The 22,304-nt window shown below is 42.2% G+C and overlaps 1 protein-coding gene across 1 annotated transcript; it reads left to right on the plus strand.

Annotated features, from left to right (window-relative positions):
• Positions 1–1,904: 1,904 nt before the first annotated feature.
• Positions 1,905–20,700, plus strand: LOC102238022 (interferon-induced protein 44-like). The gene is made up of 10 exons (XM_023336924.1): positions 1,905–1,965; positions 2,126–2,149; positions 2,356–2,382; positions 2,469–2,489; positions 2,562–2,595; positions 4,177–4,378; positions 4,502–4,660; positions 4,786–4,954; positions 8,362–8,462; positions 19,267–20,700. Exons 1-10 carry the CDS (start codon positions 1,941–1,943, stop codon positions 19,438–19,440), a joined length of 936 nt encoding a protein of 311 aa, XP_023192692.1. The 5' UTR covers positions 1,905–1,940; the 3' UTR covers positions 19,441–20,700.
• Positions 20,701–22,304: the final 1,604 nt, after the last annotated feature.

A 22,304-nucleotide genomic window follows, 5' to 3' on the forward strand; every position in this document is an offset into this window, starting at 1 on the left:
GGACATTGTTGCTAAACTAAAGACAACTCTGTCCTCTGCTGCTCCAGCCTCACCTCCTGCTGACTGCACCGATTGGTCCTCGTTTGCCTTCGATGCAACTTTCACCAGAATTATGCGGCTCAAATGAATGTTCAGTCTGAGGCAACAATGTTTAATGAATTCTGAACTATTGTCTAACCTTCTGTCTTGTTTTACGCATTGAAATGAAGTTCAAAGAAATAAGCCTAGACTCTTCAAAATAATTAGTTGTTTGAGAGAATTAAGTTATAGAAGAAACAAATATCTACATTGTGTTTTCTGTGAAGTTAATTGTGAGATTTTGAGACTGTAGCAAATTGTAAGAAACATTCAGTGAGCCCCTGATCGATCAGGTTTTTAGTTTGTAGCACAGTTTAATGAATGTGCTTTAACTGAGAGAAGCCATCTCTGTCTTTATTCAGATAAACAAACTGAACTTTTACCAGCAATAAACTGAAGAATTACAAAATATTTTCAACTTGACTTGGAGTGATAAACAATATAGAGCAGCCTCTAATTTAGAAATAAAAGATTTCCATCCTAAAGTGAAACCTGATTAGTCAGAGTGAATAAGAATTATAACAGTTTCATTAAGCTAATGTAGACTGGTTTTCCAATTACATTTATTTTTATCAAACAAAAAAAACACTGTTCCAAATGAATATTAAAGCTGTTAAATAGGGTAATAGCCAATCAGATCGTATACTTTTCTGCCTCTAAGGAAGTTCCTTTCAGAATACCTGTTGATGTTCCTTGTTATTCAGATTATATACCTCACTTAAAAATCAACTTAACTCACAACCCCTTAACTTTCACCCCCAAAACACTTCCATGTCACACAAAGGCTCTTTGATGCCCTCCTAACAGAAACAGGTAACACCTGGCTCACACAACAGACCAATAATATTAGTCAACCTGGTGTTAGAAAAAATAAAAGTCAGACTCGACTTTGGTCCACAGTGACAAAAAATCACCACTCTTTCTTTTTCTTCTTTTCATGCTACATAATAGACTTCTGCCTAAGTGATCATTTGTCAATATTTGCTATGAAAATAACTAATAAAGCTTGTAAGCTGCTGTGAAGTCTTTTTTATGTTTCTATGATATCACTATTAGTCGTCATTGACTTTACTTTTATCATGTTGACCTTGACGTTAAAAAACAATATGAAGTTGTGCAACCCCTAGTAAAGGCACATAACAAAATAGTTTGCATTTAATTCTGCACAGCTCTAGACAGTTTACATAGTAAACAGCTCTGATTTTGGTGCAGGGTGTTTCCGTCCCCACCCTGCACCATCCTGCACTGAACATGTGACTTATAATAAACCCTGCAGCTTATCTGAAGCAACAGCAAATACTTTCACTTTCAGTCTGCAGAGCTTCTATTTACATATGGATCAGTATGAGGTAAAAATACAGTTATCCATACCCCAGATAAATGAATTGATTGTTTCTGTGTCACTTTGCAATTACTTAGAGTTCCTGGTGAAATAATTCATATTGTGTGTGCTGCTGAAGGGAATGACTGGCCAGTGAGGAATGATTCAAACTTCCTTCAAGTCAGGAGAAAGTGCTTTATGATAAAAAAATAAAAAAGGCTGATAAAACTCATCAGTTAATTAGACTTCTTTGTCTTGTATTTGGGCTGAGGTTGTCTGTGGAGAAAAACATCTGGGAAACAAAACATTCTGGTCAGCTATAAGGGAAAATGGTTAGGTTTGATCAATAAAATGGAAAGCTACAGTATTCTAGTAGTTTAAACAAGTAAAAACTCTTATCACTGCAGAACAGACGAAACAAAAAGTGAAAGTAAAAGGGATTTGTCAGAAGTCATGTGGTTCATCAGAGCAGCAGATGTAATTTAAGGGAGGAGAAGGTTGCTGTTGGTTCATTTTGCAGCAGAGCAGCAACGACAGCAGAATGGCTTTTTTTAAGCGTCTATTTGGTCAGTATATTTTACTTCAGATGACTTTTCTAGATATTTGTATGAATTGATTCAGATTCAGCAAATTGTACAAAACCAATCTGCAGGATTCTTTATGAATCACCTATTTACTCTGCATTGACCATCATAAGTTTTTACTTTAATTTCTTTTCTCTTTTAGGGTTTGGGTCCCCAGAACGTACAGGTAAGTTAAAGTGTCAAATCCAATGCTATCTAATGCTCCACATTCACTGCCTTCTGCTCCTGATGCTGAAACTGATTTAAAGTAAATGTCAAGATGTTAAAATGTTATTTATGTCAGTTGTAATGCATTTTGAAAGACTGATTTGATCAAAGAATATCCTTCAACTACAGTTTAGTTATAATGTATCTTCTGTTTTTTCTCTAAAGTTTGTGTCTCCGTGGCTCCGTCTCCACGTGAGTGATTACATTAATATTGACTTGAAAAAAGTCTTTCAGGAACAGTTTAATTCATGTTTTATTTTTGTTGTTGCTTTCTGAAGCTCCAAAGGCAGAGTCTCCAAGTGAGTGATCACATTACGTTTCTGAAATGTTTCCGATATGTTTGCAGAATAATAATTCATGTTTCTGTTCAGCTCTGGGTGAACCGTGGAGGGAACTAGACTGGGGGTGAGTTTACAGTAAAACTGTCACATCTGATCAATAACAGCCTGTTTACTGCTGCTAGGTTGTTTGTCACTCTGCTGAAATGTAAAAATGCAGCTCCAGAGCTCAGTGGAAAAAGAAAAAGCACAGCTTCACATGGGCTTTTTGTGGAACGTTCTGCTTGTTCTGATCACAGCTGCTTGACCCAAAGGGTTTGAGAGTCAGTGGAACAGGAAGGAAACTGCATGGACTCTACAATAAAGTGTTGAGCAGAAAATGAAATAAATGAAAAAAATACTGTAGGGAAAATCATCAACATACAGGAGGGACACAGTTTAAATAAATGTAGTTATTATTTTTAGCTGAAAAAGCTTTGCTACAAGATGGAGGACTATAAAACAGATTAGCTGATCACTGATATCAGAAGCTAAGAATGTGGTGGAGTGAAAGCTCAGCTTTGCTCTTAGGTAAGAGCAGGAGTACAGGGATAATGAAGAGCAAAAGGATTATGAAGTGAGAGACATTCATGATTAAAATGCTCATGAGTGGGTTGGAACAAATCTAATATGCAATGAATAAATTTAAAGGTGCAGTTCTATGTGTTTTCCATTCACATGCCATTTTATAGCATAATCAAGTAAGTATATTTCCTTCGGTTGTTATAAAAGTGTTTTAACAATGTTATAACAAATATGACTTAAGAGAAATTTTACCTCCTGATTTGACACCTTGAAATTGGACGTCTGTCTCTTTAAAAACTCCTGCTCTTTCAGTAAGTCATCACAATATCGCTCCTCTATTAACCCTTCAGCAACATTTCTACCAGCACTGCACTGAGAAGTAACTCCCATGATGAGCTCAGTAGACGCACACTTGTTTGCTAATTGTTGCTGGCTAGTTTAGAGGAACTGAGCAGGAGTGCTGCTGGGGAGGGCTGCTCTGAGGTGGAGTTTCTTCCACCTGGCACTCAATCCACCCAGGTGTTTTGCATAGCTGAATGGTTGCCATGGGAAACTAAAGGATTTCTCAAACATGCATGAAAAAAATCAAGGCAACACTCCAGGTATGTTTTTGATGATTACGTTACATTATAACCTGGTGTGAAGCTGAAAAACGTTGATATTACATGATATTGTCCCTTTAAAATGGTTAATAAAATAACCAGGAAGCCATGTGATAAGGCTGCCAGTAGTGACATACAATAAACATTAAATCTCTCTGACAGTCCAATTAAAAGAGCTTTATGCAATTCTTCTACTTGAATAGTATTACAAAAAATGACCTTTGATTTGTACAATTAATACAAACTTTCACGATTCATGACAAGGACCAAATGGAGAGTGAAGTGGGATTAGTCCAAAAGATTAGTCTGAAATGATTTAATAAGTGGTTTTTAAATACCTCAGGCTGGCAAATACAGGATTTTATTTCCTGGTTAATTATTTTTCAAAGTTTTTATAAATAAAAGTCTTTAAATTGAGATGGTTTCTTTTATTGAGTTCTTCTGCTGGTCTCTGAATCTAACTGGGTTGGCATCCTGTTGGATTGTTTTATGCATTTTGTTCATTTTGGGATGGAACTAACCGATTTACTTTACTTTCTCAGAGAAAAAGAGGAGAACCTTAAATATGTGCAGGAATACAAACCAGAACAAGATGACATCAGGTACCTCCGGGTCCTCCTTTACGGACCCGTCGGAGCTGGGAAGTCCAGTTTCATTAACTCTGTCAGTAACGTCCTGAGAGGTCGGATGACAATTCCTGCTTTGGCCAGCGCGACCACGTCTGATAAAAGCTTCACCAAAAAGGTTTGAAAATTAAGACGCTTCTGTTTATATTTCAGAATATAAACTTTAATGGACCAGTCAGAAAATAACTGTTTCAGCAACAAGAGTTTTCTCTGGATCAAAATTATTTTTTTTGTGCTTTAGTATGAAACTCATAAATTCAATAAAGGACGAGGAAGTGCAAAGACATTTTTCCCTCTGGTCTTCAACGACTTCATGGGACTGGAAGATGGAACCAACAGGGGAGTTCATGCTGACGACATCAAACTGGCTTTGGAAGGTCATCTGAAGGAAGGTTATGAGGTGCAGCAACTTCATGAACAAGTTATAAAAACTCTGTATGAATGAATGAATGTAGCCCTGATTTAAAGACCAGAGGTGTGTCTATCTGAAATACTTTTCATGATGTATCTTTTACTCTCTTCCAGTTCAACCAAGTTGCTCCAATATCTCAGGATGACCCAGGCTACAACCCGACCCCCTCTGCTGATGACAGAGTTCATGTCCTGGTCTGTGTGATGTCTGCCAACACTTCTCAGATGAATTCATCAGTTCTGGAGAAGATGAAGAGCGTCAGAGAAACAGCCAGAGACCTGGGTGAGTTTATGGATAATGATCTTATTCAGACTTCATGTTAACAGAGAAAATCCATAACAAGGTCCAGTTCGACCCCAGACCCCAATGATGAAGGAAAACTTTGGACTTGGTGTTCCCTCGCCCGGACGCGGGTCACCGGGGCCCCACTCTGGAGCCAGGCCTGGAGGGGGGGCACGATGGCGAGCGTCTGGTGGCCGGGCTTTTACCCATGGAGCCCGGCCGGGCTCAGCCCGAAGAGGAAACATGGGCCCCCCCTCCCATGGGCCCACCACCCGTGGGAGGGGCCAAAGGGGTCGGGTGCAGTGTGGGATGGGTGGCAGCAGAGGGAGGGGACCCTGGCGGTCCGATCCTCGGTTGCAGAAACTGGCTCTTGGGACGTGGAATGTCACCTCTCTGGTGGGGAAGGAGCCGGAGCTAGTGCGTGAGGTCGAGAGGTTCCGGCTAGAAATAGTCGGTCTCACCTCGACGCACGGCTCTGGTTCTGGAACCAGTCTCCTTGAGAGGGGCTGGACATACTTCCACTCTGGAGTTGCCCAAGGTGAGAGGCGTCGGGCAGGAGTGGGCATACTTGTTGCTCCCCATCTCGGCGCCTGTACGTTGGGGTTTACCCCGGTGAACGAGAGGGTAGCATCCCTCCGCCTACGGGTGGGGGGACGGGTTCTGACTGTCGTTTGTGCTTACGGGCCGAACGACAGTTCAGATTACCCACCCTTTTTGGAGTCCTTAGAGGGGGTACTGGAGAGTGCTCCTCCTGGGGACTCCCTTGTTCTGCTGGGGGACTTCAACGCTCACGTGGGCAATGACAGTGAGACCTGGAGGGGCGTGGTTGGGAGGAACGGCCCGCCCGACCTGAACTCGAGCGGTGTTCTGTTGCTGGACTTCTGTGCTCGCCATGGATTGTCCATAACGAACACCATGTTCAAGCATAAGGGTGTCCATATGTGCACTTGGCACCAGGACACCCTAGGCCGCAGTTCGATGATCGACTTTGCCATCGTTTCATCGGATCTGCGGCCGTATGTCTTGGACACTCGGGTGAAGAGAGGTGCGGAGCTGTCCACTGACCACTACCTGGTGGTGAGTTGGCTCCGGTGGTGGGGGCGAAAGCCGGTCAGACCTGGCAGGCCCAAACGTGTTGTGAGGGTCTGCTGGGAACGTCTGGCGGAATCCCCTGTGAGACGGAGCTTTAACTCCCATCTCCGGCAAAACTTCGAACACGTCCCGGGGGAGGTGGGGGACATGGAGTCTGAGTGGACCGTGTTCCGTGCCTCCATTGTCGAGGCGGCCGATCGGAGCTGTGGCCGCAAGGTTGTCGGTGCCTGTCGCGGCGGCAACCCTCGAACCCGCTGGTGGACACCTTCGGTGAGGGATGCCGTCAGGCTGAAGAAGGAGTCCTATCGGGCCTTTTTGGCCTGTGGGACTCCGGAAGCAGCTGATGGGTACCGGCGGGCGAAGCGGCATGCGGCTCGGGCGGTTGCTGAGGCAAAAACTCGGGCGTGGGAGGAGTTTGGAGAGGCCATGGAGAAAGACTTCCGTACGGCTTCGAGGCGATTCTGGTCCACCATCCGGCGTCTCAGGGGGGGGAAGCGGTGCAGCACCAACACTGTTTATAGTGGGGATGGTGTGCTGCTGACCTCTACTCGGGACGTTGTGGGCCGGTGGGCAGAGTACTTCGAAGACCTCCTCAATCCCACCAACATGCCTTCCACTGAGGAAGCGGAGCCTGGGGACTCTGGGTTGGGCTCTCCAATCTCTGGGGGCGAGGTCGCCGAGGTGGTTAAAAAGCTCCTCGGTGGCAGGGCCCCGGGGGTGGATGAGATCCGCCCGGAGTTCCTTAAGGCTCTGGATGTTGTAGGGTTGTGTTGGTTGACGCGACTCTGCAATGTCGCATGGACATCGGGGGCAGTTCCCCTGGATTGGCAGACTGGGGTGGTGGTCCCCCTGTTCAAAAAGGGGGACCGGAGGGTGTGCTCCAATTATAGAGGGGTCACACTCTTAAGCCTCCCTGGCAAGGTCTATTCAGGGGTCCTGGAGAGGAGGGTCCGTCGGATAGTCGAACCTCGGATTCAGGAAGAGCAGTGTGGTTTTCGTCCTGGTCGTGGAACACTGGACCAGCTCTACACCCTCGGCAGGGTCCTGGAGGGTGCATGGGAGTTCGCCCAACCAGTCTACCTGTGTTTTGTGGACTTGGAGAAGGCGTTCGACCGTGTCCCTCGGGGAGCCCTGTGGGGGGTTCTCCGGGAGTATGGGGTACCGGGCCCTTTGATACGGGCTGTCAGGTCCCTGTATGACCGGTGTCAGAGTCTGGTCCGCATTGCCGGCAGTAAGTCGGGCTCGTTTCCGGTGAGAGTTGGACTCCGCCAGGGCTGCCCTTTGTCACCGATTCTGTTCATCACTTTCATGGACAGAATTTCTAGGCGCAGCCAAGGTGTTGAGGGGATTCGATTTGGTGGCCTTAGGATCTCATCTCTGCTTTTCGCAGACGATGTGGTCCTTTTGGCTTCATCAGATCGTGATCTGCAGCTCTCGCTGGAGCGGTTCGCAGCCGAGTGTGAAGCGGCCGGGATGGGGATCAGTGCCTCCAAATCCGAGGCCATGGTCTTGAGCCGGAAAAGGGTAGAGTGCCTTCTCCGGGTCAGGGGGGGTGTCCTGCCCCAAGTGGAGGAGTTTAAGTATCTCGGGATCTTGTTCACGAATGGGGGAAGAAGGGAGCGGGAGATCGACAGGCGGATTGGCGCAGCGTCTGCTGTCAAGCGGGCGCTGTACTGGTCCGTCGTGGTGAAGAGAGAGCTGAGCCAAAAAGCGAAGCTCTCGATTTACCGGTCGATCTACGTTCCCACCCTCATCTATGGTCATGAGCTTTGGGTCATGACCGAAAGAACGAGATCGCGGATACAAGCGGCCGAAATGGGTTTTCTCCGTAGGGTGGCTGGGCTCTCCCTTAGAGATAGGGTGAGAAGCTCAGTCATCCGGGAGGGACTCAGAGCAGAGCCGCTGCTCCTTCACATCGAGAGGAGCCAGTTGAGGTGGCTCGGGCATCTGGTCAGGATGCCTCCTGGACGCCTCCCTGGTGAGGTGTTCCGGGCACGTCCCACCGGGAGGAGGCCCCGGGGAAGACCCAGGACACGCTGGAGGGACTATGTCTCTCGGCTGGCCTGGGAACGCCTCGGGATTCCCCCGGAGGAGCTGGAAGAAGTGGCCGGGGAGAGGGAAGTCTGGGCCTCCCTTCTGAAGCTGCTACCCCCGCGACCCGACCTCGGATAAGCGGAAGAAGATGGATGGATGGATGGATGGAGGTCCAGTTCGGGGTCTCTGGTTCCAATCTGATGGAAACTTTATCTGCATTCATTGACAATTACTGATAAAAATACAAATATTATTTACTTGGGTGTATTTTATTTCTGCAGGAATTCCTCAAATGGCCATGATGACACGTATAGATGAAGCCTGCTGTGAAACTGACAAAGACTTAAGGATTGTCTACAAGAGCAAGTACCTGAGAAAAAAGGTGAGTTTCAGTCATTTTATTCAGCGCTGCGACCTGCACACAGGTGAAGCAATGTCTCATTTTGACTAGAAAAATGGTCAAATTGGGAAGTAATTGTGAAGTCCACTTGACTGATGAATTTGTTTTCTGTTCTTTCAACATTTATGGACGAAAATCTGTGAATTCATGCATGACCTACAGTACAGACCAAAAGTTTGGACACACCTTTCTAATTCAATGGGTTTTCTTTATTTTCATGACTATTTATAAGGCAAGAAATCCCACTTATTAACCTGACAGGGCACACCTATGAAGTGAAAACCATTTCAGATGACTACCTCTTGAAGCTCATCAAGAAAATGCAGAGTGTGTGCAAAGCAGTAATCACAGCAAAAGGTTGCTACTTTGAAGAAACTAGAATATAAGGTGTAGCGGCTAAAATCCTGTATTTTAGGCCACTGGTTGTTGTGCTTGAAGGCGTTGTTATTACGTGCGTTCAGTAGAGATTTACCATGTCGATCTTTAGTTTGACTCATAAAAGGTCATTTATTGAACAGAACAATGTCCATTGTTTGCTACTTCAATGTAGCTACACGTAAATTCGACCTCAAAACCTAAACCAAACACAGTGGAAAACTGTTGCCTCTTCCCACTAACAACACCTGAACAGAATCACCATTGACCTTAAATACCCATCCCCCATCAGACACACAGAACTCAAAATGAAATTCGCCCCCTGGTGGCGATAAACACAGAAAAGGATAAATGGCTCCTACACGCCAGCCCCTAATTGCGTGTGGCAGAAGACATAGCAATTACTAATCTTGAATTAAAGGAGCCACAAATAAAGATATGTCTAAATGTACATAAGAGGCAAATCAGGTTTACACATTCATTATTCTACCAGTTTAACAGTTTGTAGCTTCACATAACAGACAAATTTTTGTTACAGGTCTTTCAATAATGTTCGTTTTTGTTTGAAGATGAACCACACGCACCAAACCCTTTTTATCTGGAAAGGTTTTAATAACTTTCCCTAATATCCAAGACCCTCGAGGTGTTGTGGAGTCCATAACTACTACAACATCTCCAGGGATGAAGCACCTTTTTTTCTTTATCCACTTTTGTCGTTCTTGTAATAACGGTAGATATTCTCGGATCCAACGTTTCCAAAAGAGGTCTGAAATGTATTGGATTTGTTTCCACCTTCTTTTAGCGTAAAGATCTTTTTTGTCAAAGAGTCCTGGCGGAAAAGCTGGTTTTCCCTTCAGGAGCAGCAAGTGGTTGGGTGTTAAAGCCTCAAGGTCATTGGGGTCCTCTGATAACTTTGTGATGGGACGATCATTAAGTATTGCCTCTGCTTCACAAAGCACAGTGTGGAATCCTTCATCGTCCAACATTTGTTGACGAAGCACTGAGTGCAAAACCTTTCTGATCATTCGAATGAGGCGCTCCCAAACCCCGCCACAATGTGATCCAGATGGTGGGTTAAAACTCCATTTAATCCCTTTGTGTGCCATGGCCTTCTCAATTTTTCCATTATTTAGAGAGGCTAGAGCTTCTCGTAGCGCTCTTTCTGCTCCTATGAAATTGGTGCCATTATCTGATCTCATGTGTGAAACTTGTCCTCTTCGAGAGATAAATCGCCGCAGTGCATTAATACATGAGTCGGTATCTAAAGAGTACGCCACTTCAAGGTGCACGGCTCTGCTTGTCATGCAAGTGAACAATACTCCATAGCGTTTTACAACACTGCGTCCTCTTTTCACATCAATAGGCCCAAAATAATCTACCCCAACATTTGTGAATGGTGGTAGATCAGGAACCACTCTTTCCTCTGGCAAGTCTGCCATTTGTTGTTGACCGGTTTGTCCTCCATACAGTCTGCAGAAAGAACATGTCGCTATGACCCTTTTCACAGCTGAAACTCCATTTGTTATCCAAAATTTTCTTCTTACGACTGAGAGGACATGATTTCTACCTCCATGACCAAGCTGTAAGTGAAAATGTCGGAGGATAAGGTAGGAGATGTGCTGGTCCTTTGCCAGAATGAGAGGATGTTTAATGTTCTCAGGGATGGCTGCTTTACTCAGCCGGCCTCCAACACGCAGAAGCCCATCTTGCAGCACAGGGTCCAGTTTGTAAATTGGGCTGCTTCTGGGCATTTCTGAGTTGCGGGATGTTAATACAGCGAACTCATCAGGGAATCTTTCCTTTTGGCAAAAGGAAATTATGGCTGTCTCAGCTTGTGTGAGCTCTTCTAGAGATACACTTTGATTTCCCAGCGAGTTTTTGAGAGTTTGCATTTCCTTTGTCAATTCCAGTGATGATGGTTCAGTCATAATTGAATTGGCCAGTTTCAATTCCTTTCTTCTCTTACTCAGTTTCAGCAGAACTCCCTTTAGCTTGATGAACCAAGCAACTGCAGACTTCAATTTTTGCCAGTCTGAGAAAAATGCTATTAACTCAGAAGTTGCATTTGAGTTAATGACTGTAGCATTGATCAAGGGAATCTTCTTTAGTTCTGGATCATCAGTAGTCATACTGAAATCCATTGGAGACTTGGGCCATTTATCTTCAGGTTCCCACAAAAAGGTAGGACTTTCTATCCATTTTTGGTTCAAAAGGCTGTCAACTTTAAACCCACGGGAAGCATCATCAGCAGGGTTTAAAGATGAAGGCACGTGTCTCCACTGCTCAAGGTCTGTATTATCCCTAATAATTGTTACTCTGTTAGCAACAAAAGTTTGAAACCTTCTGTCTTCATTTTTTATATATTTTAGAACAGCTAAGCTGTCACTCCAAAAACAAGCCTTTTCCAATGGCAGCTGAAGCTCTGACTGAAGCATGTTATTCAATCTAACGGCCATAACAGCAGCTGTGAGCTCTAAACGTGGAATAGTCACAGGTTTGAGTGGAGCTACTCTGGCTTTGCCAAACAAGAATGATACATAAACTCTCTTGTTGCTGTTCTGCATTCTGACATATGTAGCTGTACCATACCCACTCTCACTAGCGTCAGAGAAGTGGTGTAACTGAGCATTAACCACTTCTCCAAACCCTTCAGGTTTGATGCATCTGCTGACTTGGAAGTCAGCCAATTTTTCCAAGTCAGTCAGCCATCGGTTCCACTGGTTTTGAAAGGTTAGAGGTATAGGATCATCCCAACCCCATTTCATCCTGCATAACTCTTGTAACAGCCGTTTGGCAGGAAGTATAAGAGGAGCTAGGAATCCTAGCGGGTCATAAATGGAGCTGATGGTAGACAACATACCTCTTTTAGTGGAAGGCTTTTCTTTGACTTTCAGTTTGAACTTAAAACTATCCGTCTCTGTGCACCATTGTAAACCTAGTGCTCTGTCTACCGGTAGCTCATCACTGTCCAGATTCAACTCACAAAGAGTCTGGGACATGAGCTCTCCTGGGATACATTGGAGCACTTCTCGGCTGTTGCTAATCCATTGGGTTAGCGTAAACCCTCCTCTGCTGCAAATAGCCATAAGGTCTTTGGCCATGGTAACTGCACTTTCCTCTGATGGCAGACTTTTTAAGAGGTCATCCATGTAAAAGTTTTTGTTGACTGTTAGTACAACATCTGCTGAGAAGCTGGACTGATTATCCTCAGCAGTCTTTCTGAGAGCATAGCAAGCACAGCTCGGTGAGGAGACTGCACCAAATAAGTGGACAGTCATACGGTATTCCTCAAGGTCTTGTTCTAGATTACCTTGAGGCCACCACATGAAGCGTAGGAAGTCCACATGATTCTCAGACACCTTAACCTGGTGGAACATGGATTTTATGTCTGCCATTAATGCCACATATTCCTGCCGAAACCTCACTAAAACCCCCACCAATGAGCTAGTTAGGTTAGGGCCCTGTAAAAGCTGACTGTTAAGCGAGACCCCTTTATACTCTGCTCCACAATCAAACACCACACGTAGCTTATGTTTTTTTGGATGGTATACACCATGATGTGGTGTATACCACACCTTGCCTTTCGCTGTAGTCAGCTGATGCTGTGGAACCCTTTCTGCATGTCCACTATTAATGGCATTAGTTATGAAGTTTGTGTACTCTTTATGAAAATTTCTATTCTTTTTGAATTTCCTTTTCAAACCAAGTATACGCTGCAGAGCTACAGAAATGTTGTTTGGCATAAAGAGTTCTTCCCTTTTGAAAGGCAGCTTCAGTTTGTAATGTCCATTCTCTAGCTGCGCAGTAAACACAATGGGAAGCTGATAGAAATGGCTTCCATTTATTTCTGAAATCTCCAGCCCTTTAATGATAGATGTTGTCATTGTTTTACTATGACCCATTGTACGGAGATGAATCTGAGCCTTTCGACCTTGAATGTTGAGTTCATTAAGAAGTCTTTCCGAGCAGAACGTGTCAGTGCTCCCTGGATCCAGAAAGGCGTATGTTTTAATGATCTTAGTTCCCTTTGAACTTTTCACTTTCACAGGCAGGATGGGAAGAATGCCTTTATGGTGCCAGCCCCAGTATGACCACAAGTAGAGGAAGTTTTACAGCCCTTTTCTGCCTGATCCAACTCTTTCTGATGGGGTTTTTCCTTCTGTCCAATGTGCAAAATGCTGGGATGCTTTTGGTTACAGTGTTTGCAAGCGATGCGCTTATCACAGTTCCTGCTTAAATGTCCTGTATCCAAGCAACCAAAACATAAACCTTTGTCTTTTATAAAGTCTAGTTTTTCCCTGTGTGACCTCTTTCCTAATTGTCGACATTGTTCCAATACATGACCATCCTGTGTACAATACAGACAGGATGAATAATTCGATTTGTCAACAACAGTTACTTCATTTTTGAGAGACGGCATGTTACAGTCATCTTTAACAGAAACATGGGTGACAAAGCTGTTTCTTTTAAACTGCGACTTTATTTGAGGTTTGCTGGGTCTTATGATTCCCCTAGCAGGTTGTAAGTCCTGTATATCTCCAAATATCGGATCAGAGATTATCCTAATCTGGTGTTCAATAAAAGCAACAATATCTCTGAAACATGCTCTTTGACTAGTTCTCTCAAAAATCTCATTTGCCTTTGTTCTCCATTTTTCTCTTAGTTTAAAAGGAAACTTTTGAACCAAGATTTTCATGTTAGCTGGCATGCTTAACTCATCCAAAAACTGCAGTTCCTCCATTGCATTGCAGCATTCACGAAGGAACAGTCCAAATGCTTTTAATGCTTTAGCATCTTCACCTTTAATGTTGGGCCAACCAGTGGCCTTTTCCATGTAGGCTGCAGTAATATTAAATTCATTGCCAAAATGTTCTTTGAGGAGTTCCTTGGCCGCTGCATATCCTCTTTCTGCAGTCATATGAAGGCAACTACGAATGAGGTCTCTTGGTTGCCCCCTGGTGTACTGTTCAAGGTAGTACAAACAGTCTCCTTTACAACTGGTCTTTGCTTCCACAGAATGTTCAAAGGCTTTCATAAAGGAGTTGAACTGTAAAGGATTTCCGTCGTAAATGGGCATTTCTCTGTATGGCAGTAACTGGCTTGTTTGCATTTGAACCAGAAGAGCTGTTATGTCATTCTGTTGTTTCAACACATTGTAGAGGTCTCCAGCAGATTGACTTTGGTTTGATGGAAGCAAACTGTTTTGAGTGGTAACATTGGGATTGGAGAAAATACTAGGAGCTTTAGAAATTTGAACAGCAGGGGGAGCCGTTTGTGACACCAAAGTATTGAAAACGGAGTCATCCACCTGAGGTGGAATATGCTTTTCATAGGTTGTGTTTAGCTCTGACTCAACCTCTTTATCCCACAGCAGTCCAGCATCTTCTTGAAGCTTCTTTACAGGTTTGGTAACCAACTGTGAAGCTTGTGAAAGTAGTAAAGTAGGTTTGATCTTGGGTCTAGCACCCTTTCTAACATATGAATCCATTCCATCAGAATGCTTAGATGTAATGCTGCCTTTAGTGCTGCCCTCTAGAACCATTAGCTTGGCGTTAGCAGCAGCTATTTTGGTGTCCATCTCAAGTTGCTCTTTTCTTTTCTTTAACAAGTATTCCTGCTCCTCCAGCACATGCTTCTCCTTTAAAGCAGCTGCACATGCCAGGAGTGCAGCCCTTTCTGCTTCTGCCTTTATTTGTTCAGAAAGCATTGAAGATTTGCTGGTTGCTATAGAAGAACCCCTTTGACTCCCAGCTTTTCTAAAGGACCTTAAGGAAGCATTTGAAACATTTGAAACGCTGTCATGAGATTCAATCTGCAGCTCCTCCTCCATCATGATCATGCCACCACTGGCAGCCTTTGGTTCAACTTCGTTATTTTTACTCTCATTTTCTTTAATATCATCAGGCACACTGACTGAGCAATCTTGAGCCTCAGCCAACCATTTATGAGTATCAGCAACAAAATCATGAACATTCAACATTTTAGCTTGAAACCATATGTCATGCTTTTGTGCTTCATCCACCGGCAATAATCCCGACAAACCCTGGTGTACCCTTTGTGTTTCTTCAGACAAACCCAAAAACCGTTTAAATTCTACCTTAATGTCATTCACACACCCTTTGTCATTTTTCAACACTGTAATAGTTTGTCTTAATTTTGTGAGCTTATTTAACTTTGTTTTTCTTTCACTTTCTAAGTTACTGATTTTCACCAACAAAGCTTTGGCTGTTAATTTCACTTTTCTTTTTTCAGTCTCCCATTGAGGACTTTGTGTTGGACTTTCCTCTTCACACATAATGTTATTATGACCCTCCTGATCCAGATCAACGTTTTCCTCTTCTGCCATAATGGCCATTCATAGCTATCAGCGCTGACTCACGTATCCCAATGATGCGTTGGCCGGCACTGATAATCTGCGTCCCGAGGTCCGCTGCTACGAATCTCAGTGGCTCCAATAGCTCGATCCATGCAGCTCTATTCCCAGCGTCCGATGTCGATCGCTCCTCTGCGGTTCCGGTTCCGACGCCTGGTGTCCCGATCGCTCCTCTGCGGTTCCGGTTCCGACGCCTGGTGTCCCGATCGCTCCTCTGCGGTGTCGGTTCCGACGCCTGGTGTCCCGATCGCTCCTCTGCGGTGTCGGTTCCGACGCCTGGTGTCCCGATCGCTCCTCTGCGGTTCCGGTTCCGACGCCTGGTGTCCCGATCGCTCCTCTGCGGTTCCGGTTCCGACGGCTCCAATAGCCTGTGTCGGTGCAGCGTCTTTGCGGCTTCGTGCCTCCACAATGCAGAAGAATCGATGGATCTTCCAAACGAGGCAGTTTTCCACCTAAATGTAGCGGCTAAAATCCTGTATTTTAGGCCACTGGTTGTTGTGCTTGAAGGCGTTGTTCTTACGTGCGTTCAGTAGAGATTTACTAGTGATGTTACGCGATGTGCCGAAGGGGGCGTTTCCGTAAAGCGCGTATCGAGGCTTGCTTCATTTAGGGGAGGAGCCGAAAACGATGACGTCCGAAGCCTCGCTGCCCGGCTGTACCACGTGACTGCTTCGGGAAGTGGCTCAGATGTTGGCGCGGGGTTTGACAGCTTTAGAAACCCCACAGGCTCCATTCAAAATGTGGGTTGTTGTAGGCGATTTGCGGTCAGTTGAGAGAGTGGATAGAGTTTTGATAGTTTGGATAATGGTTATTTAGTTTGAGACAGTTAGTTTGGTGTTTGGAGAGTTTAGGAGAGAGATAGATAGATAGGAGATTTAGGAGCGGGAGGACAGGATAGGAGTAGGATGGAGCCGGCGAGAAAGAGGAGGATTTCCCCTATGTGGGAACATTTTGATTTGATAAGCCCCAACAAGGTAAGGTGAACTGAACATTTGCAGATGCATTATGTTTGCTTATGAGGAACTGTATTTTTCACTGTTTCTTATTTTCTGTAAAGGTGAGGTGTTTATTGTGCTCCAAGGAGTTGGGGTACAATAATAACACCTCATCCATGTAGTGTCAAAAAAGCAGTGTTGTATAGTAACAAAGTACAAATACTTCACTACTTTACTTAAGTATATTTTGGAGTACTTCATACTTTCCTGGAGTATGAAAATTTTTGATGACTTTCACTTTTACTTCACTATATTTCCGAACTTAATTGCGTACTTTTACTCCGATACATTTTCAATGTGTGGTTTAGTTACTCGTTACAAAAAAGCGAGAGAGAGAAACAAAGTGTTTTGATCCCACCTACTGATTAGCAAGTAGCAAGCAGGCTACCGAACAAAGTCCGTAGCCTGCTTGCCTGGGCTTGTTCATCACCTCCAATAGGATACACCTGCTTAGCTTCTCCCAGTGTTGGGGAAATCAGAAATCAGAACACCTTGCAGCGGGAGGGTGGGTGCGAGGGTCGAACAGAGAAGCGTGCTGCCCGCACTGACGCGGCTCAGGGATTACGTGACACGCAGCGCCGTGCCCTATAATGCACTGTAAGCTATGTAATGTGTTTGAGGCAGTTGACCAAAATCCCGGACAATTTTTAAATTCCCCCCGGACATCTTTTTAGGTCTGAAAAGTAGGACATGTCCGGGAAAAAGAGGACGTCTGGTCACCCTAGTTCAATGGGGGACAGAAGCCATAGCGATAGCAATTTAGACTAAATTTAACGAATATAGGAAAGGCATACAAGTTCAAAACCACAAACCATTAACATGTGCTACCCTTTAAAACTGGAACAATTTATTAGCAGGTTTCATTTTGCCTGCACTTGGTTGGGTACATTATTTTAAGTTTATTTGACAAGTTTACCAAAATATAAGAAATGTCATTCAAACTTGCCTTGTTTTACTTTTTACTTGTACTTTTCATTACATTACTTGAGTACATCCATTTTTACAGTAATTTCCATACTTAAGTACAAGAAGTTTCAGATACTTTAAGACTTTTACTCAAGTAACATTTCAGTCAGTGACTTGGACTTTTACCAAAGTCGTATTTTGGAGAGGTACTTGTACTTTTACTTGACTCTGAGATTTCAGTACTTTATACAACACTGCAAAAAAGAGAAATCGTTTGAAACCAAAAACTGTGGAGAAATTGTTGTTTCTTAATAAAAATGCATAAAATCATCCAAGTTACACAAGCATTAGCCTATTCATTACCCCCTCCCTAGTTCCACAGGCACTTTCACTGTCCTCTGCCTGATTAAGCCCAGGCCATTTTTCTAGAGTCACAGAAAAACTTTATTACACAACATGCCATATCACATGACACTACTATTTAGGGAATAATTACACACAGAGGATACATTCAAACAATATTTTATTATACACATATGTGTATACATAATTTATGTAGACAAATGATTTCGTCCTACACCTTTTGTGAAGTCATTCCCAAGAGCCATAATAGACAAAAATTCAATGCATCACATGTATTAAGATACAGCTGGCTGTGATTATACACCTGGCCAGTAGGTGGTTTCGTGTGCACATGAAGCCTCAAGAAATGAACCCTTTCTCGAACCAGTTGGCTCAAGTGGTTCAATGCCTCATGAGGCTTCATCTCACCATCACTAAGATTTACCATGTCGATCTTTAGTTTGACTCATAAAAGGTCATTTATTGAACAGAACAATGTCCATTGTTTGCTACTTCAATGTAGCTACACGTAAATTCGACCTCAAAACCTAAACCAAACACAGTGGAAAACTGTTGCCTCTTCCCACTAACAACACCTGAACAGAATCACCATTGACCTTAAATACCCATCCCCCATCAGACACACAGAACTCAAAATGAAATTTGCCCCCTGGTGGCGATAAACACAGAAAAGGATAAATGGCTCATACATAAGGGGTATTTTCAGTTGTTTTACACTTTTTTGTTTAGTGCATATTTCCACATGTGTTATTCATAGTTTTGATGCCTTCAGTGTGAATCTACAATGTCAATAGTCATGAAAATAAAGGAAAGTCATTGAATTAAAAGGTGTGTCCAAACTTTTGGTCTGCACTGTATATTGAAGAAGTCCGAGGTGAGGCAGTGCAATACTGTATCTCACCGCTGGTGGCGCTGTGTCACACTGAATGAAGCAAACAGTCGACACATGCGCATTGTTGTCTCTTTTTATCGCTAATCCGCTTTTTTAAATTACACATTTGCTAAGCATGCTGAGTATTAAGGCCACACTAAGAAAAAAATTAAGTAAATTAAGTGACGAGAATAAAGCCGTACAAGAATAAAGTCATGTTATTAAGACAATAGTAATAATGTTATGAGAATAATGTCGTATGAAAATAAGGCAAAATAATGAATAAAGTCATAGTATTACAACTTTATAGTCATATTATCTCAACTTTATTCTCGTAATTTTGTCTTTATTGTAATAATTTTATTATTTATTATTTCTTAATATGACACTAACACCCCATTGTAGATATTCCATTGCCTGTTTAGCCTTTTTAATAAATGTGAGCGATATGCTAAATCTTTCTGATTGGCCTTAAATTCAGTGAAAAAAATAAATAAAAATGAGAGACAAGCTTGGGAAGTTTTACAGACTAACAAAGACATTTGTGTAAAAGATAGAAATATGGCATTTATATACAAATAAAGGTGAGACCAGGTGAGTTTCAGTTTTAATAAGGAAAGAGAGATCAACAGTAGACAACATTTAATGAAAAAATGAAATTTTTTCTCCTATATTTCTTATTTTTTCTTGCTGTATTATTGTTTAACAATATGCTATTGAGTTTAATATTTTAAAATAATGTGTGCAGTTCAGGTCAAAATTGAGATGCAGGCTTTTAGATTCAAAAATTTGACTCAGATTTAAATGTGCTATGAGGCTCATGACCTCACAGCACATCCCTGGTTCAACAATAAAACACAAAAAAATGTTTCAGACTGTGACTGACTGGTTTTTACTGTTCAGATGAAAGACTTCAGCTCAGCAGTGGGAATCCCCATGAACTGCATCTTTCCTGTGAAGAACTACAGTGAAGAAATCGACATGAACGATGATGTTGATACTCTGATCCTGAGCGCTCTGATGAAAATGGTCGACTTTGGAGACGACTTCATTGAGAAGACTAAATCTGATATGTAGAGAAAACAGTGAGGTGTAGCAGGCTCAGTTCCATATACTGTATATGTACAGCACACAATGAAAGCTTCATTATGTTATGTAGGTTAAGTCTTTTTAAATTTGGAATCCAGTTTTGGACTTGAGATGTTTAACAGAACAACTTTTCTGTCTTTTAAGTTATTCTATCAATGGATAAAAACTTAATGTTTTATTTTTAAGTGAACTTGGTTAGGTCATTATAACAACAGAAATTACTACTGGGAGCTGATCCTCCCACTTTATATAAAATCAGGACAGGCACAAGCGATGGGTGTTGCAATGTGATTTAAAATCTCAATGCAAGGTAATAATAGGAAGGTTTTTAATCAAAGGAATAGACAGAATTTGTTTTAAATCAAACTCAAAATTGCTTACTGTTGTTAAGATTTTTTAATTTTCTTAAAATGCAAAATCATTTTCAAACACTTCTGTTACATTTACTTGATCTTTTTGTTTTATCAGATGTATTTCATCGCTGCTTCTCATGTAAAGCACCTTAAATAACCATGTATGCAAAGAGGCTGTAAAAATATCTTGCTTTGCCTTTTATTTATTATCAATTTCAGATTGCGTCAGTAGCTGCTATGCACGATGATACAACGCTAAGCATGTCTGGCCATTTGTGTTGATTGGAGATTGTGTCATTTTGATGTAAGAGGGAGATTCAGTGTTCTGTCAGAAGTTTGAATAAACTTCATTATTATCCCCTCCTAAACTTGTCAGTTTAATAACTCTCGGTTCCTACCCGAAGTAGAGATGAAACAAATAGCATATTTTTTGCTTTAATTTGGTTATGTGAAGAAGCATGGTTTACAATTTGGCACATTTCATTGATTGTATTCTTCTGCTGTAAAATAACAGGAACACTAGGGTCACAGGTGGCGCTGTTGTTTCAAATTTCCTATCTTTTTTTTACAAACACTGAATAAAAAGATACGTAGACTTTTTTCATTTGTGCCTAATATTAAGGCAGATCAAACATCTCTTGCTTTACGTCAGTCAGAATGACCAAAATGATTTCTATTTGATAAATGCCACATTAATGGGACAGGATATAGATTTATTTATTGATATCTTAAACATCTGAAACTTACAGAATGATAACTGTCTCTTTAAACAGTTAGGGAAACCCAAGATGATGATGTCATGACTTTGGAAACGTCTGATAGGTTAACTGACATGTGGATGTATTTTAACCCTCCTGTTATGTTCTTTTCTAGGGTACAGCAAAAATGTTCGTGGGTCAATTTGACCCAGGGAGTGTTTAATCATGCAATAGTGTCAGAAACCAAAAAATTCCTCCAAAACATTTTTGTATCTGATTATTAACTCCAATACTAACCATTTCAATCAATATTTGTGCAATGATGTTTTATTATTTCTCAGAAATTAAGGATCAATGACGACAACCTGCTCATTTACTCATTTGGACATAAAAAATGGAATTTAGATTTTTAATGTCCACTGAAAAAAACCTAGACACAAAAAAACAATAATTTCCTTGAAGTTGACCTTTGGTAAATTATTTTATATTATACTTTTTTTATTTACCAAAGGGTGATCTTTATAATTGAACTTGAGACACACATACTGTTCTGGGTCAAATTGACCCGCTGATTAAAATCAAGATAAATTAGTCATGCAGAGAGTATTTATATTTTCATCCACTTCTGCTGAGTGTCACTCAGAGTGGGTGGAGTTTGTCCACAGGAACAGAAAAGATTCCCGTCAAAGGTTGTGTGAACACCTGCTTTCTCGCAGTTTCCTAGTGAAGTAAAGAGAATAGTGAGAAAGTGGGCTTGTGTGTGTGTGGTTGCGTGTGTTTGTGTGTGAGTGTGTGTGTGGTGAAATATGGTTCATAACTGCAAGGAAACATATAGAATTGGACATTTTAAAATCTTTTTTTGCACTTTAACCTGACTGCCGGGTCAAATTGACCCGAACAGTATCGATGTAAAAAGTAGACCTAGGGTTTGGTACAAATGTGTAAAATGAATAAATTTTCAACTTATGTCTAGAGTGCACCTATTAAGACAAATAGAAAACGTTTCATGCAAAAAAAATGCTTCGATTTTTTTTTTTTAATTTGTAAATTTTAAAACGGGTCAATTTGACCCGGAACATAACAGGAGGGTTAAGTTCACATCTGATAAAAGCTGGTTTCTTGTTTGATTTTATAAAGTCAAAAGAAATCAACCAAGATATCAGGAAAAATGTGGAGCTGCCCCAGCCTGGTTCATCCATGAGAGCGATTTCCAGAAGCTTGTAGGTGCTGTGTTCATCTGTTCAAACAATCATATATGAGTATAAACCTGATGAAAATATCTAACCATCATAATGATCAGGAAGGAGACGGTTCTGTGTCCCACAGATGAATGTCTTTCGGTCAAAAATGTGCAGATTCACCCTAGAACAAATGCCAGATGCTGATAAGACTGAGTTTTTATCCACAGTGAAACATCTTCAGTAGTGACATGGGCTGAAACGTCACTCAGTGAGGAGGAAACCATTACCTCAATTGGAGAGTTGGAGAGTAGAACCATCTAATGAAAGGAAGAAACTGTCAGCTTTGGGTGATACAGATTTGGTTCCTACAAGGAGGATCTCAGTTTTGTTGCTTGTTTGTTTAAGGACGTTAGAGGTGAACATTTCAGATAAAGAGGAAGTTAGGCGTGTTGCCTTACAGAAAAACTAGAGCTGTGTGAGGAACTCAAAGAACCTCAGTACCTGTGACTGTCCCAACTACAGCTTTAAAGACTGTTATATACGATCCATAACACTAAAGAAGTCATTTGGATGAGAAGTGCAACATTTTCAAGTAATAAAAAACCCAGCTGAACTTACAA

The sequence above is a fragment of the Xiphophorus maculatus genome, chromosome 7 (assembly GCF_002775205.1).
Source record: "Xiphophorus maculatus strain JP 163 A chromosome 7, X_maculatus-5.0-male, whole genome shotgun sequence".
NCBI classification, from domain to species: domain Eukaryota; kingdom Metazoa; phylum Chordata; class Actinopteri; order Cyprinodontiformes; family Poeciliidae; genus Xiphophorus; species Xiphophorus maculatus.